Genomic DNA, 17,997 nt, shown 5'->3' with positions numbered 1-17,997 from the left:
GACACATCACTGGCTCAGTCAGTAGAGCATGCAATTCTTGATCTCAGGGTTGTGAGTTTGAGCCACATGTTGGGTGTAGACATTACTTAAAAATAAAACCTCTTAAATTTTTTTTTAAAAAAAGGAAAAGAATATACAGACTCCCCAAACACCGTTCCATACAGAATTCTAGACTCAGTCAATCCTCACACTTTGGTTTTCATAACTGAAATACACAGAAGCAAGGCAGAAAGCAAAGGGAAAGAAAAGCATATAGATGTATGTCCACTTTAAGGAGTACAGAGTACCCAAATCATTACTATGACTATATAAAACGCATTCATGTGAAAATTAAGGCTATAGAAAACACCCACAAATAATTCTGTTGCCAGGGAGCTAATGGGTCCCTTTCATTCTTCCTTTCATATTTTAATACTTGCTTGGTACCAGGAATAGATTACAGGTGGAAAAGGGACAGAAGACACAGGCTGGCTCCCAAACAATGGCCACACAAGTGACTGAAAAGAAAACATTTCAGCTAGTTTTCTGTCATCTACACAATGCCAAATTAGTTTAACTGGATTCTCAATTGGTTCAACTAATCATTTAGCATGGTGCAGGTACAGCAGCAAATCCCACACTTCTACATTTCTAAAGGTATTTCTTGTTTGTTTGGTATTGGATGTGTAATAAAGCTTTAAAAAGGAGTGTAAATAGGGACACTAATAGTATCCATCAAGAACATGGAAAATCAAGAATTTCTCCCTCTGCTAGGATAGCAGGCAAGCAGCTTAATCCAACTTCTTTTTATTGCTTTCAAAAATTCTCAAAAGGCTCACAATATATCAAGAGGACAACCTGAAGTTTCTCCATTTGCAACCAAATGGGGGAGTATAAACAAGGCTGTGTCCACACAGCCAGCTTTCACATCTAGTGCTGAGTGCAGTTCCCCGCGTGGGCTTTCTGCATCGAGCGCTGTCGGGTGCAGCTCTGAAAGGTGCAAGCATGTCTCCTGAACACAGCCACCCACGTCTCCTTTATCACGCTGCTCTACGTCACTGGCCCTCCGCGGGGACGGGGAATCCCACCGCCCGTCATCACACAAACCCTACCCTACCACAGAAGATTACAAATCAACCTCAGCAACCGTTTGTCCCCCACACCGCCATCCAGAGAGTGTTACATCTATACTTAGAAAATGTTAATGGCATTACCCATGGGGAACCTTATAACTTCATAATATCCCGGAGCTTCTGTTCTCTTCACAGGTTCCATGAAGGGCCAAGCGCTTTGATGGCTCTTGAGTAAAGAAAAAAGTAAGGTATCTAATATGGAAATTCCATGTGGGAAATCATTTCAAAATATCTGCATGAGGTGAATGAAAAGAAAACACCCACCTTCACCTGCTGGAGGATGCTCTTGAGCGTGCTGTAAAGCTGGTCAGGGTCTTTGGGCTCTTTACTTGAAAGGAAAAGAGCAAACAACAAGGAACAATGATTAGTTTTTTGCCCTCCTGCCAGGGGATTCCTATTCAGCTCATTTGCACAAAACCCTAAGATTGGAACCATCCCAGCACTTTTTATGAAAACTGAAACGCAGCAAGTGCCGCCTGAGTGATTACAGTCAGTTTGCCCGTTTCCTCTAAGTTGCGGGGAGGAAAGAAAAATCACTTCCATTAACATCCTCTCGCCCATCTGACTTACCTTTTCTCTCTTCCACTCGGCTTCCAGCCTGTCTCTCCTACATGTCAACGAAATTAAACACTGAATGAGAACTGCTTTCGGTCAAGAGAACAACAACATTAATACTTATCAAAATGCAATAAATTATACGCATGCCTAAATAAAAGTCTATTTCTGGGAAGAGAGAAATCAACTGCAATTAGTTTTCTTCCGTATATGGCTACAAACCTGAAACATTTCCAACATTTCCAAGATAACCAACACTACTTTAGGTTAGTGTTTTTTAAAGGAGGAACTCCAACTTTTCAGAGAGTATAAAAAATAAATATGTCAGTACATGTGTATATTTTAAACTCTAAGTCACATTTTTTTGCTAATCACATGTGAAAGAGTTAAGCTGTTATTTTAGGTTAGAACAAACCTTATCCCTCCCGGTCTCTATTTTATTTGGCAAAGAACCTGCTTGCAATGCAAGATGGTTTAGCACAGCAGAAAGAAAACACAGCCTCAAATCCAATAGACCCGGATTTGATTTCTTGCTCACTCCTTAAAAGCTAACTTATCCTAGATAAATTACTTAACTTTTTGCCTCTACAGTTTATCAATCTATAAAACAGAACTCTAAAAATTAGGTGACGTTATCGCTTTTGAGATTAGTTGATGCATGTAAAAAAAAAAAACAAAAAACCAGAAAAATGCCTGGCAATATGGTAGCTATTGTGCCATTAACGGGGATGATATAGGGAAGTGAAATCTCTAGGGCTAGAAGTAAAAGTAAGATGTGCTATAGGGTAGCCATTGTAATGAAGGAATATATCTTGCCCAAATAATGTCTTATTTTTTTTCTGGAGAACTGTAGTTTGTTGCATTTTGTTTTCTGTATTAAATCTTCAATATACTAGAAGATGCTGGATTTGAACTGAATCAAAGCATAGCTATTCAATACTTTCGATCTACAAAAACAAGCTATTTTGTGTGTTTTATCCCAGGATGAGTCACCTCTCACATACTCACAGATAAGAACCCTTGGGAAAACCACTCTAAAATAGGGAACTTGAAACAAATTATATGTTTCCAATCATCTTTTTTAGAAATGCTGAGAGACTGATTTGGCCGAGCACACATGTGGACAGGTTGCAATCATGACGGCAACGAGCAACGGGTACGAACAGCAAAATGTCTGGAGATCCGAATCAGGCGGCTTCTAATTCTGACAGTTACTAGCCACGTACTATGTAAGCTCAAAGGACTTAATCATTCTGAGACTCAAATTCCCCATTTGTAGAAGTAGAATTCCCCTGTGCTCTAACAGCAACCTCTCGATAAATGGCAGATATTATCAGCTACAAGAAGGGGTCATGTGAATTCTCCTTGATTTGTCCACACTGAGAAGTAGAGAAAAGACATAAAGGGAAAGCATGCACTCCCTTCCCAAGACTACAAACACCATGAATGGAGACAGGCAGAGCAAAAAGCTCTCCAAATCACGGCACTCTGGCAATTGTTTCAAACCTATCTCATGGCATGACCAAAAGGTTTTGCTTTTAAAAGAAGATCTATACATACTAATTCCAGGAATGCTTTCTATTGGAATCTGTCGAACTCCATCTTTAAAACACGAAAGTCCAGGGTATACTTTTCGAATCTGGGCTTGTTTTCTTTCTATCAGCTTTTTAATGATCTGTAAAGCACAGGAAGAAAACGTGTTTAGTGACAGAAGTTTGTGGCTACAGATTAAGCTACTCAACCTAGGAAGTTGGGCCCCTAAATATAGCCTTCAGGACACAAAAAAGGAGAAAGGGTGAATGCCATTTTACGGGTAAGACATGAAAACATTCTATTACACACCATGCCCCTTCGGTGGCATTCACACAACTGTCTTTGAAACCTTGTCCCCTGCCATTCAAAACAGCCGAGACTGAGAGAACACACTGCCCTCAGGGGCGGCGGTCCTCCCTAGCACAGGAGCCAGTGATTTTGTCTTGCTTCTCTGAGGGGCCTCTGCCCAAGCTGCAGCCAAGCAGCCCTGTGCATCAGCTAACCCAGCTGAGACCCGTGTCAGGACCCCTTCAGGTCCCCAGAGCAGGAACTATTCCCTTCGGACTGGAGGGCACATGAACAGGCCTCAGAAAGTTGCCAATGACAGGATGACCTTACTAGCACTCAAAATTGTCAAGGCTTGGGTGCCTGGGTGGCTCAGTTGGTTAGGCGTCCGACTCTTCATTTTGGCTCAGGTCGTGATCTCACGGTTCATGAGTTCAAGCCTCGCGTCAGGCTCATACTGACAGCGCGGAGCCTGCTTGGGATTCTCTTTCTCCCTCTCTCTCTGCCCTTCCCCGGCTCATGCTCACTCTCTCTCAAAACAAATAAATAGCCCTAACCCATGCTGTTTGCATCAAAAAAGCAATTCCAAATTGTTCAGGCAACACAACTCCTGTTGTGAGCATTCAGGACCTATAAGGGAATTTTGTAAAATAATTCCTAATGTACTTAGGTTAACTATTTCCAAAACAGTACAGTTTTCCATTAAAAAAAAAAAAAAACAGAAAAAGATAAATTAAAAATAGCCATCCAGAAACTGTCATAACTGAATTTTGGAAAAGAAAAAACAAGACAGTAGCAGTCATTAATTGAATTTACAAAGGAAAACAAAAAATTCCAGTTCCTAACAGCTTGATCTCAAACACATCGTTGGTAAATGTTCTAGCATGAATACATTTTAATCCTAACAAATAAACAAAGAACTCCATAATGTGAATAGGACTAGTCAAAGTACATTCCTAACAAATCTAGTTCAATGCTGTCCAATAGAAATACAATGTGGGGCACCTGGGAGGCTCAGTCAGTTAAGCATCTGACTCTTGATTTAGGCTCGGGTCATGATCTCACCATCATGGGATCAAGCCCCATGTTGGGGCTGGAACCTGCTGGAACGTGACCATGGAACCTGCTTGGGATTTTCTCTCCCTCTCACTCTGCCCCTCCCCAACTTGTGCTTTCTCTCTCTCTACATAAATATTTAAAAAAAAAATAAATATAATGCAAACCACTAATGTAATTTTTTTTTAATGTTTATTTATTTTTGAGAGAGACAGAGCATAGATGGGAGAGGAGCAGACAGAGAGGGAGACACAGAATCCGAAGCAGGCTCCAGGCTCTGAGCTGCCAGCACAGAGCCTGATACGGGGCTCGAACTCACGAGCCTTGAGATCATGACCTGAGCCGAAGTCAGATGCCCAACCGACTGAGCCACCGAGGCGCCCCATCACTCATGTAATTTTAAATGTTCCAGTAGCCACACTCTTTAAAGTAAAATGTTAACAGGTAAAATTGGATTTTAACAGTATGTTTTTATTTACCCCAATATATCCAAAATATTATCACGGCTGTATATAATCATTAAAAAAAAAATAAAGATATGTATGAGATACTTTACATTCTTTTATTCATAACAAGTCCTCAAAATTGTAGTGCATCTCAATTTCAGCAGTCTATATATCAAGTGCTCAATAGCCAATATGTAGCTAGTGCCTCCCATTCTGGACAGACAGATCTAGATGAATGCTACCCCTTGTTTATTTATGAATCTAAGTCTTTTTTCTTTTTTTAATTTTATTTTTAAGTAATCTCTACACCCAGCATGGGGCTCAAATTTACAACTCCAAGATCAAGAGTCACATGGCCTACCAACTGAGCCAGCCAGGCACCCCAAGTCTAAGTTTTTGGGTTTTAAGTTTTTGTATTTATTTAGGTAATCTTCTACACCCAATGTGGGGCTTGAACTCACAACCCCGAGATCAAGAGTCATATACTCTTCCAACTGAGCCAGCCAACAAGCACCCCTCCCCCAGTCTAAGCCTTTTTTTAGAATTTCTTTTTAATGTTTATTTTTGTGAGAGAGAGAGAGAGGCGGGAATGAGCAGGGGAGAGGCAGACAGGGAGGGAGACAGAGGATCTGAAGCAGGTTCTGCGCTGACAGCAGCAAGACCAATGTGGGGCTCCAACTCATGAACCGTGAGATCATGACCTGAGCTGAAGTTGGACACTCAACCAACTTAGGCACCCAGGTGCCTCCCTCCTCCAGTTTAAGTCTTTTTAAAAGAGAATCCTAATGGCAATCTCTTAAATAAACACCTTCAAAAAATATAACTTCAAAGTTAAATTTTAAAAGCTTTTCTCTTTATCAGGAATGCTCTCAGATGTGATATCCCACCCCAGTGGGTTCCACACCCCTTGTGTAGCACCTTGAAGGTTTGGGGTCCTAGTGAGTGACTGGTAATGGCAGTAGAGGGTTTCTTAACTCCTCTGAGCCTCCAAGGATCGCTTTGGAAAAAGGAGACATTTCACTTCTGTTCCAGTCTTTTATCTTCACTTCCCTCGAAAATGTCTCCACTTCTCCACCTGTCATCATCCTTCTCTCCTCAAATCCTTCTCCCGGTCCACCACTGTCCATTTTAGTCTCCCCAAACCAAAGATTTAGGGGGACTCCCCCATCTGTGATATGCCAATAAGTCTTAGCACATCTTCTTACAAAGAAATCACACTAGTTGGCCTCACCCTTACTTTGGATCCTCCAAACCCAGCCCCCCTCATTGTTTCACACTTGGATGAAGATTTGAGAAGTGTCCCCACCTCTCAGGCCCTTCGCCCCAACACGCACATGCACTCATACACTCACCTCTGTCTGCTCAGGGTCTAGTCACACTTTCTCAAATAGTGCCTTTTATCACTGGCACAGCTATGGTCCTAGCTGAATCTATTTATGCTGGACTCTGAATCTTTGCCCATGCTGATGGGATTTAGCAGGCTCAAAACAGCTCAAAATACATCTACATGAAGACACCTCCAATGATGCTAGACCCTTACAGATCGCACTTTCCTCCTGGAGCCAATGCTCACAAAGTGGTCCTCTACTCCCACTCTGCTCCCCTGTCCAGCTGCAAACTTCTCTATCTCCACCAGCCACAACCACAGTATATTCTGCTCTTGCATGCTTCTAGGGGCCAGGAAAACCCTCTACACACTTACAACTTTGTTTGCTACCACCACTAGTCCCTGCCTTCCACAAGGAGGTCTTCAAAAGTCAGAATAAAGAGACTTGTGACACTCACTTGAATTCTGTGGAAGAAGATACTACATGAATCCAAGTATTTTATTATGGTGAGTTCACGTCTCTTTGAAAGGAACTAGGTTAACAGCTCCAAGCCAGCATGAGCCACTCCGAGGCGCGTGTTAGAGAAGGCTGGAGGGAAACAGGGAAGGTGAGGAGAGAGGGAGATGAGATCCAAGAGGAGGGGAGAAAGAGCAAGGGGGAGGGAGCACTGTCGTCTAAATAAGTGCCTGCTTTTGCTAGCTCCTTGTGTGTGCCTTTCCCCTCTATGTAGTAAGAGCCAAAAGATCCAGACTAGGTCAATCTGCAGGGGAATCCTGCTCTCAGCTTCCACCCAGAGACACAGGAGTCCTGCTCGGAGGAGGAATGAGGGAAGGGCAGATGACTGCCCGGTGATGGCTCTAGTGGGCCGGCAGGCCCCCCATGCTGAACACTGAGCCGCTGAATACAGACCTGCTCATTAAACTCCAAAGAGAACAATGAAGAAAGCTAGCTCTTCAGAGAGAGACAGAGGGGGGAGGTGGGGGGGCTGCTGTGCTTTTATTAACTCTCCAAGTACCCTATTTGTAATTCTAAGGCTGACATCTCTTAGCAAGAAACAACAAAGGTTGTTATTTTCTAACTTAAAACAAAGGGGGGGGGGGAGCTTTTACTCACAGTCATGCTCACATTCATAAGAACAAGTCTGACCCAGTTCAAGTAAAAGGAAAATATTTATTGAGCTCCTACTATGCACCAAACTCTATGTAAGGAGTTTTACGTCTGTCATGTTGGTCATGTCTGACAAACAACTAAGAACTAGGGCTAAGGAACATGAGTAGAAACTAGAAAACAAAGATGGGTTGAAGACAGACGTCTTTTTTTGGTTACCTGCTAGGAGAAAAGTGCACTAGAATGAAGAACAGAGGTATGAAGTGGAATTGATGTGCAAAGACACAGCCGCAAAGCCCGTTCTTGAATGCCAACGAACTACGGGAGCAAGGAGGTGGCTTCACACAAAATGCATTCATTTCATAAACGGCCTCTGCACACTCCCCAATTCTGCTCTTTTTATGGTATTTTCTTTTCTGTCTTGGATAAATGTAAAATTGCTATGCAGTCAAATCTATCAACCTTTCCCCTTACCGTTTCTCTTTTAGCTCCTGTGCATAAAAGACTTTGCCCCATAATCAGGTAACAAATCACTGAATTCCTACAAGTATAAGCCTTCAGAAGTTGCAACGTTAAAAGAAGAGATGGATACATACGAAGATAAACCCTAAGTAAGATAATGAATAACAAAAATTCAAATGACCGGATCAAACTTATGCTAGAGAAGTTCAAAGGAGAAACTGAACACAGGCCCAAGTAGTCCGATTTGTATGTGCATTGGGGAGAGTGAGGTGGGTAATGGAGAAAGACACCAAGATAGAGGCTTAAAGCATCAGTAATGACTTTTAGAGAAGAGTTTAGGAAACCAAAGAGGTAAGTATGGGAAGGATGCAAGAGGCCGGAAGGTAAAAGGCTTTGAAGGTGAAAGTAAGATACGTCATCATATTTTATAAGTTTTGTATTTTACACCAATTTAACAAGTGTTGACTCTTTTCGGAATGGTGCTTAGAGAGGAGACAGATCAAGGATACAATCAAAGAAGAAATCTATACAAACCATTGTAAACTAAGGCTACGATACGTGCGAGAGCCATGCACCTGGCACCCACTGGTACGCAACTCACCCAACGAAGACCAACCTGTATGGAAGGAATTTGAGTCACATGCTTACCTCCTTCTGCTTCTTAATGATGACAGAAAATTCTGTGTATGGGATCCGTGGATTTAGCTCACATCCCATTAAAGTGGCCCCTTCATAATCCTTGATGTAGCCAACATATTTGGTTTTAGGTATTTTAATTTCTTTGGAGAAACCCTGCAATGAGATTAAATTCATTCATACGGGTGTTGTGCATCAGGTACTTACTGAGGGCAAACCACGTGGTAGGCCTCAAGATACGCTTCTTTCAAGTTCTCATCACATTATTCGGGGAAGGATTAGCGAGAAACCCCTCCACGAAGTTCAAAAACATCACAAATCAAACTGTGCAAGCAGGAAGCAAGATGACATAAACCCATAATCCTAGTAAAACACGAATTATACAAAACAGTTTTCACAGAAGTTAAAATAAGCTTTAAATGCATAATTTCTCCCAACATGGGGAGGGAACCGCAGGATTCTCAACAAATCAAACACCGATCTAAATTCTGAAAGAAAATCTTATCCAAAAGTATATTAATTAGGGGTACCTGGCTGGCTCAGTCAGTACAGCATGTGACTCTACATCTTGGGGTAGTGGGTTCAAACTGCACGTTGGGTATAGAGATTACTTAAAAATAAAATCTTTAAATATATATACAAATTCGTTTAAGTTTACTTACAGAGAGAGCGAGAGAGCATGCTCAAGTATGCATGAGTGGAGGAGGGGCAAAGGGAGAGGGAGGGAGGGAGAGGGAGGGAGGGAGGGAGGGAGGGAGAGAGAGAGAGAGAGAGAGAGAGAGAGAGAGAGAGAGAGAGAGAGAGAATCCCAAGCAGGCTCCTTGTTGTCGGTGCGGAGCCCAATGCAGGGCTCAAACTCACAAACCATGAGATCATGACCTGAGCCAGACACTTAACTGACTGAGCCACCCAGGTGCCCCTATATATATAAGAATTAGAACTTTGATGTTGAGGAAATGAAACCCCTACTGTATAGGCAAAAACTTCTAGACCATCATAATGTGTAGCTGTTTCAGTGACATTTATTTAAAATTTATTCTTTTACATACTTTAACCTGCAGTAACCTAGTATTTCAGGATATATATTCTAAATATATATTATAAACATAACTCTCCTTACAGTGCCTATTTCACTTCTTTGCAGTAAATTACTTGAAATTCAGAACTATCACCAGCAGTTTCCTGCTTCCCTTTCAGCAAAAACTTATTTTCCAAGCAATCATTGCCATAATCCTCAAAGAGGACTACAGATAAGTCATTTAAAAAACATGACTGATATTTCAAGCTTTGCAATGTATTTACAGCCTAAGGATGATGTTTAAGCCCTCAGTAAAACAATCCCACTAAGTTCTCCCAAGTGAGTTGTATTTAAAAAGTCACAAACAGATCCTAAAGAATGAGAAGAAAATAAATAGGAGATGAACTATCTGACATCAGAGGAAAATAAGCTCTCTAGTCACATAAGACTTACATAAAAAAAGAAGTTAACAGATTTTATGTATTCATGAAATACAGTTCTGTACATGCAAAAGCCATAAACAATGTTGAGACAGCTGATGAAAGGTAGAAAAATCACAAAATAAAAGGTTAATATCCTTAGATACAAGACTTTTCATAAGTCACTGTGAAAATAAAGATTTTAGTAGAAAAAGAGGCAAAAAGACAATGAATTGGCAATTCAAAAACAGAAGAAGAAATACAAAGGATCGATGAACAAGAAAAAAACATGTCAAACTTCACAAAGATCAAATAAATGCAAACACACACAATTTATCTAGGAAAGGAGTAAAAATATATTCCTGAACCCCTTACATACTGCTGACAAGAACAGTTGTTACAGTCCCTGTCAATGCATAACAAAAACCTTGAATATGTCTGGAAACAACTCTACTTCTAGACCCTTATTCTAAGCAAACTTAACATAGATGAGGGCAACACACATACACACACACACTTATAAATGTACACTTGTGTGCAAGAAATACTTAAATGTCCTAAAAATGTGGTAATGGTTTAATGATTTTCTACTTATACCATAAAATTTCAAAGAACCATCAAAAATTACATAACAAATGATCAGAATATAGTAAGTGAAAAAGGCAAGTAATTAAATCACATATACTACGAGCCAAGTTTTTATTTATATATATATACACACACATGAACACACACACACAGAGAACAACTACTAGAAAGGTATATATCAAAACATTAACAGTCAATCTCTTTGGGACGGTAAAATTACAAGTGGGTTTTCTTCATTCTGCTTTACTAGGTCTTCCAAGATTTCTACAATAACTGTGTTATCACTTTTGCAGTTAGGAAAGTGTTTAGGAATTATAAAGCACTATTAAAAAAAAAATATGCAGGGGTGCCTGGGTGGTGCAGTCGGTTAAGCGTCCGACTTCAGCCAGGTCACGATCTCGCGGTCCGTGAGTTCGAGCCCTGCGTCGGGCTCTGGGCTGATGGCTCAGAGCCTGGAGCCTGTTTCCGATTCTGTGTCTCCCTCTCTCTCTGCCCCTCCCCCGTTCATGCTCTGTCTCTCTCTGTCCCAAAAATAAATAAACGTTGAAAAAAAAAAATTAAAAAAAAAACAATATGCAGCCAAAGAATAATCCTTAAAAAGTTGAGCTGACAGGGTTGAACACCACTATTCTTATTTGTTTGCAGTCATGACTACACAGGTATATACAATTGTCAAAGCTTATCAAAATGTTGGTTTAAGATCTGAGCATCTTATAAGTCAATTATACATCATTTTTCTAAATTTAGATATAATTCTTTAAATACTACCTTTAACACCCCCCCAAAATAAAACAATAAACAAATATTATCTTTAACCCGAAAAAAAAAAAAAGTTGAGGTGAAAACTTCTGGTAAGAAAGGACCAAGGTGGCAGTCACATTCCTAGCCTTATGTGCGCTGCTGAAGAAGGATTGTCTGAAGCCCTTCATAAACTTCAGAATTTTCTTTCTGCTGTCATAAATGGCAGCTTCCCAGAGGCTGAAACTATTTGTTCGATAGATGGAGAACTCTATTTACCCAGTCCTTAGGCTGGAAATTTCTCCTTAGCCCGGGGATACCATATATTAGAATTCCAGGATGCAATAGAATATTTCATTTATAGATGACAATCATTCATTCACCCAACAAATATTTATTTAGTACTTACTATGGGCTGGTTATACCCTCTACTACAGTCTGAAGCTTACTACTGACTTAAGGATTAAAAAATGCATGTCCTTCTTATAAGTAGAAAATGATAGAGGGAAAACTTATTTGGATGAAGCCTACCTGAGAATATACTAAGAAAAGAAACGACAGAACAGAGTTACACGTGAACAACCTACCTGTTTCTTGAAATAACCAATTGCATATTCATCTGCATATGTGAGAAAGTTCAGGATGTCATGCTTTATATGATATTCTTTCAAGTGATTCATCAGGTGTGTTCCATAGCCCTATGTGAAAGTTAGTACACAAACATATTAGGTTCTGGAGAAAGGACATTCCTACAAATTCACTGGGAAATGTTGGCAAATTTAGGAGTTGGTACTTTGATACATGTTACCAACATAGACTAACATCCGTTCTCACATTTCTCAACTTTGAAGACGACCTACAAAACCAAAAAATTCAAAATCCTTGAACTGAGATATAATCAACATTTAAAAATACAAGCTTCTGGTTCTTTGAAAAAAACACACCAAAGCTACAAGCGGCTAGTTCAAACCTAAAGAGTGATGGCTGAATATTAATAAAGCAGTTTGGGGACTAAATATTCTGATTTCTGCTTATCTTTAAAGTATTTGAGAACCTGAGATGCAAAGAGCAATGTAAATGAAAACTGCTAGGGGCGCCTGGGTGGTTCAGTTGGTTAAGCATCCAACTTCAACTCAGGTCACGAGCTCATGGTTTGTGAGTTCGAGCCCTGTGTCGGGCTCTCTGCTGTCAGATCAGAAGGTCCCTTCAGATTCCGTCTCCCTCTGTCTGCTCCTCTCCTGCTCATGCGCTCTCTCTCTTTCTCAAAAATAAACATTAAAAAAAAAAAAAGTGCTAATCTTTACTAGAATACTAACCCAAGCGTTTCCTGTATGTATACAAATCAGCAACCCTTCCAAAGAAATGTAATCATATCACATAGACAGGGTTTTCATCTTTGTCTTATCAGGCCTTTCCAAGCGAGGTCTAAGAAACCCAGGATCTCTGAGAGAGTCAGAAGACATAAGAAGTAAACTAAAGACAGTGAACAATGTTGAATAAATTAATGATTGAAATACGAAAAAAAAAAATGCAAGTATCAGGTTTTTCAGTCATATACAAAGCTTAGACAAAATCTATACATTTAAAGTGACTGTTTTAGAACTTCATTAAAAGAGGGGAAAGTAAATCCAAGCATCCAGACACAAATAGCCTCACATAAATATTTTAGAATTTGGTGACACACTTTTCTAAAGAACTCAAATGTGCTTACTCATGGAAATGTAGTTGCACAGGGGGAGAAGGATCTTTGAAGTCATTTGATCTAATTCTCTATCCCATGTGACACTAGAAGGCTTCTGCCATCTATCCTGAAAAGGCGAGCTGTTAGAACCCCACCAGGATAGGGGGATCACTTGGTCCTTACATAAGTCAGTTCATTTTCAGATATTGTTATGGTTGGGAAGTTCTTCCTAAAGTTTACCCGAGATCTGACCCTTTCTTATTTCTACTTATTGACCTTAGTTCTACTCTTAGAGTAACAAAGGATCATTCTTGCTCATAATAACTCTTCAAGCCCTTCAAGACTATACTCTCTCATGCCCATCCCTACCTCCCAAACCCCATGTGAAATACCATTGAGGTTTTAGTCCTTCCTTAAAAGGCATGCCTGGAAGACCCCTTATTAATCTAATCATTGTCTTTAGGGCTTTCTCCTGTATATCCATGCTCTTCTAAAGCAGAGATCCCCGGACCAAGCATAATAATTAGGGGATGGTCTGCCCAGTGAATAGGATAATAGTATTACCACCTGATTTTTCCAGAAATTATTCTTCCATTGATGTTACCCAAAGGACATCTTAGCTTTCCACAAACATATCCCAATATTGAAATATTGTGATTTCAATAAAACTTCGATAAAAAGAGGAATGAAATGTCTCTTTCCTTGAGGAGAAGATGGTAAAATGGGGAAGATAAACCCATAAATACAAAATAACACTATAGAGCTGTGCTGTTCAATATGGTAGCTCATAGCCACATGTGGCTTTTGAGCAACTGAAATGTGACTAGTTGAAACTGAGATGTACTAGAGTGTGTAAAATACACATCAGGGGAAAAAAGCTCAATAACAGCTTACCCTTATTACATGTTGAAATGACAGTATTTTGGACATGTTAGGTTAAATAAAAAATACAAAATTAATTGCACCTGTTTCTTTTTACTCTTTTAAATATGGCTACTCAAAAATTTAAAATTATGTATGTGGTGGGGCGCCTGGGTGGCTCAGTCAGTTGAGCGTCTGACTTCAGCTCAGGTCATAATCTCACGGTTCGTGGGTTCGAGCCCCCACATCAGGCTCTGTGCTGACAGCTCGGAGCCTGGAGCTTGCTTCTGATTCTGTGTCTCTCTCTCTCTCTCTGCGCCTCCACTGCTCACGCTGTCTCTGTCTCTCAAAAATAAATAAATGTAAAAAAAAATTTTTTTAATTATGTATGTGGCTTGCATTTGAGGCTCAAAGTATATTTCTATTGTGTAGCCTTGGTTTAGAATCATGTATTTGTACCTACAGTAAAGAAAAAGGCTGTATGGTATTTAAGAGGGGGAAGGAGGAAGGTACATAAGGAAAAGAACATGTTTAAGCTAGGCCTTAAAAGAGTTTGTCAAATGGAAAGCAAGGTAAGAGGATGGATTGGAAATGTAAATGTAAAGAAAAACAAACTTATATAAAAGCATTATAAAGAAATATTGGAAAGTGGGTTTATAACATAGGGGTACAAAAAGGCTTCCTAAAAAAAATGTAAAATGCAAAAGTATAAAGGAAAGAAGAGATTAAGTAGATTACTTCAAATTTTAAAACTCCTTAAAGATATTATAACCAATTGAAGATACCATAAACAAAACACAAATGACAACTGACAGCACAGTTGTAAGATATATTACAAAGATTTAACATCTTCTATGGGATCAGTACAAAAAAAAGAAAGACAGGGGTGGCCTGGGTGGCTCAGTCGGTTAAGCATCCAACTCTTGGTTTTGGCTCAGGTCATGATCTGGTGGTTTGTGAGCTTGACGCCCACATCAGGCTCTGCACTGACAATGTGGAGCCTGCTTGGGATCCTCTCTACCTCCCTCTCTCTCTGACCTTCCCCTGCTCTCATTCTGTCTCAAAATAAATAAACTTTAAAAAGAAAAAGAAAAATGGTCAAAGCACAGGAACAAGTCATAGGTATCACCAAAAAAAATAAATTCCGACGTTCAACTTCAATAGTAATTAGAGCACTCCATCGGGAAATGCAACATACTGTCACTCAAGAGTATGTCACCATCTCTAACGTTGATGGTATCCAGTGTCAGTAAAGACAGGGGAAATGGTACTCTGCAAAACCATTTACACTGGGAAAAATGTAAATTGGTAAGCCCATTGAGAAAGGGCAATCTAGAATTTTTTTTTTTTTTACATCAGACAGGCCATATTCAATTCTGTGTAATTCCACTTCTCAGCGTCCAGAAAAACATTTCCAAAAAGAGCACTGTTTGTGAAAGAAAACATCTGTAAATACACATAACTGTCTTCTTTTTTAAAATTTTTTAATGTTTTGGGGCACCTGGGTGGCGCAGTCGGTTAAGCATCCGACTTCAGCCAGGTCACGATCTCGCGTTCCGGGAGTTCGAGCCCCGCGTCGGGCTCTGGGCTGATGATGGCTCAGAGCCTGGAGCCTGTTTCCGATTCTGTGTCTCCCTCTCTCTCTGCCCCTCCCCCGTTCATGCTCTGTCTCTCTCTGTCCCAAAAATAAATAAACATTGAAAAAAAAATTTTTTAATTTTTTAATGTTAATTTATTGTGAGAGAGTGGGGGAGGGACAGAGAGAGAAACACAGAATCCAAGGCAGGCTCCAAGCTTTGAGCTGTCAGCACAGAGCCCGACGTGGGGCTCAAACTCACAAACTGTAAGATCATGACCTGAGCCGAAGTCGGATGCTTAACTGACTGAGCCACTCAGGTGCGCCAAACATAAATGTCTTCAATAGAGAATATTATATAAATTATGTTGCTTCCACATTATTAAATACTATAGAAAGAAAATAGCTTTATATCAGCACTAATAGAAATTTCTGCAATGATGGAAATGTTCTTTACCTATGCTATCCAATGTGGTAGCCGTCAGTCACATGTGGCTATTGAGTATTTATGTGACTGAGAAACTGAATTTTAAATTTTATTTAATTTTAATTGATCTAACTATAAGTTTAAATAAGCACATATATGCACTAAAGTTGAAAGAGCTCTAAGACATTATGAAAAGTGTTTATGTCAACAGCAACAAAACACATAGCCACTCTTATAAACAGGTACATTTCCCTGCACGTAAATCAGTAAAGAAGCATCTGGAAGGTTGCACATGAAGTTGAGAATAGCGGGATGGCAGGGAGAAGGGGGAGTGGGATTTTTGCTTTACCTAAAAGTGTATTTATGTATGATCTATGTAATTAAAAATGATGTTTAAAGAAAAATTAAAACTAGAAAAAAGAAAAGGTTGGCTAGTTGGAGGGAACTGCATGGGCATAGAAATAACAATATTTAGGAATTCATAAGAAATGCATCTTCTGACAAAACTCACTTTAACATAGATAAAGTTGATGGAAGAAAGCGAGGCTTTTGTTACAAGGGGTTAATAGGCCATAAACTTTCTAAGCCTTGCCCACAATCCAATAATTTTTCTCAAGAAGAACAGTAATGGTTCTTTTGTGAATAGCTTCTCAAAACCCACATAAGATATTGTTCATCACTGGCCACTTATTTGTCACCTTGCCAAATAAATTTTCCAGATTCCAATCGCTTAAGAGTAAGGGTTTTATCTTTTAACTTAAATCCTGTCTAGTACTGTGACTGGCAGTAGAGGTAAAACATTTCCTTGATTAGCTTAAATGTTTCCTTGGCAGGCAATTAGCAATATTAAACCACTATACACAAATGTTTAGATTTTCACCTAGAACTTTCTCCCTTTATTGGTCCACCTTTATTGTTAACTATCACCAAAGGTTTTATTTACTTATTTTTTTTTTTAATTTTTTTTTCAATGTTTTTATTTTATTTTTGGGACAGAGAGAGAGACAGAGCATGAATGGGGGAGGGGCAGAGAGAGAGGGAGACACAGAATCAGAAACAGGCTCCAGGCTCTGAGCCATCAGCCCAGAGCCCGACGCGGGGCTCGAACTCACAGACCGCGAGATCGTGACCTGGCTGAAGTCGGACGCTTAACCGACTGCGCCACCCAGGCGCCCCACTTATTTTTTTTAAATTTGAGTTTCTGATACCTTATTTTTTCTTTCTTTTTTTATTTTTTTTATTTTTTAATGTTTATTATTGAGAGACAAGAAGACACAGAGCTCATGAGCAGGGGAGGGGCAGAGAGAGAGGGAGAGACAGAATCTGAAGCAGGCTCCAGGCTCTGAGCTGTCAGCACAAGCCTGATGTAGGGCTCTAACTCACAAACGTGAGATCATGACCTGAGCCAAAGTCGGACGCCCAGCCAACTGAGCCACCCAGGTGCACCAAAGGTTTTCTTTTCTAAATCCATCTAGCAACCTCAGTGTTTATTTAAATATTAAGATATATAAATATTAGCTCCATAATTTTAAGTGTGCATGATAACAAATCCAAATAGTTTTGAGATGACAGATAATTCTAAAACCAGGTGACGAGCTTCAAGTAAAATCTCAAATGTTATCTTGCATGTGCTCTGAGTGAGATAAAGTCACATACAAATCTTATTTCCTCATTCTCAGGAATTTATATGCAAGCTGGATTCTCTAAAACGAGAGGAGGGAAATTTGAAAGTATCATTTAGCCAAGATTTTTAACATATTAAATAGAAATCTAAAACCTCCACTTATGAACTTGAGGTTTTTTCCACATAGGTGCCACCAACACTTGCTTTTATCAAACTTCCCCATTTATCAAGACTAATCTTCATTTTCTAGAACTACAGTTTCAAGTCATTTACAAAAAGTGGCTTTTTCTAGTTCCTCCTACTGGGTTTGTAATATTTGGCCACCTGCCTGCAAATCTTTAGAAAATTACATGGTTTGGGAAAAAAATAAACTGCCCTTCTGGGAAGTAATAAGACAGAGTATCCAATTCATATTAAATACCTTTAGTTTTCCTCTGGTGGCCCTAAAAGCGTCCACGTCACCCTCAATCAACCTCTCCAAACAAGGTGCTTGGTGTAAGTTTTCTCTGCAAACAAAAACTTTGCAATCTTTTTCTGAAATCATA

The 17,997-nt window shown here is 39.7% G+C and overlaps 1 protein-coding gene across 5 annotated transcripts in view; it reads right to left on the bottom strand.

Moving 5' to 3' along the window:
- The window catches only part of KAT2B (lysine acetyltransferase 2B), a 103,505-nt gene that overhangs the window by 5,294 nt on the left and 80,214 nt on the right, over positions 1 to 17,997 (bottom strand). For 4 of the 5 annotated variants that reach the window (XM_023260591.2, XM_045037668.1, XM_045037669.1 and 1 more), the window contains 6 exons: positions 11,871 to 11,981; positions 8,533 to 8,676; positions 3,228 to 3,342; positions 1,683 to 1,719; positions 1,377 to 1,440; positions 1,194 to 1,278 (listed from right to left, as the gene is read on the bottom strand). In XM_023260591.2, coding sequence (XP_023116359.1) covers positions 1,194 to 1,278; positions 1,377 to 1,440; positions 1,683 to 1,719; positions 3,228 to 3,342; positions 8,533 to 8,676; positions 11,871 to 11,981 — 556 coding nt within the window. The remainder of the gene's footprint in view (positions 1 to 1,193; positions 1,279 to 1,376; positions 1,441 to 1,682; positions 1,720 to 3,227; positions 3,343 to 8,532; positions 8,677 to 11,870; positions 11,982 to 17,997) is intronic. The other variant, XM_045037670.1, reaches the window with a different exon arrangement.

The sequence above is a fragment of the Felis catus genome, chromosome C2 (assembly GCF_018350175.1).
Source record: "Felis catus isolate Fca126 chromosome C2, F.catus_Fca126_mat1.0, whole genome shotgun sequence".
NCBI classification, from domain to species: domain Eukaryota; kingdom Metazoa; phylum Chordata; class Mammalia; order Carnivora; family Felidae; genus Felis; species Felis catus.
This window is presented reverse-complemented; position numbering and strand designations above follow the sequence as displayed.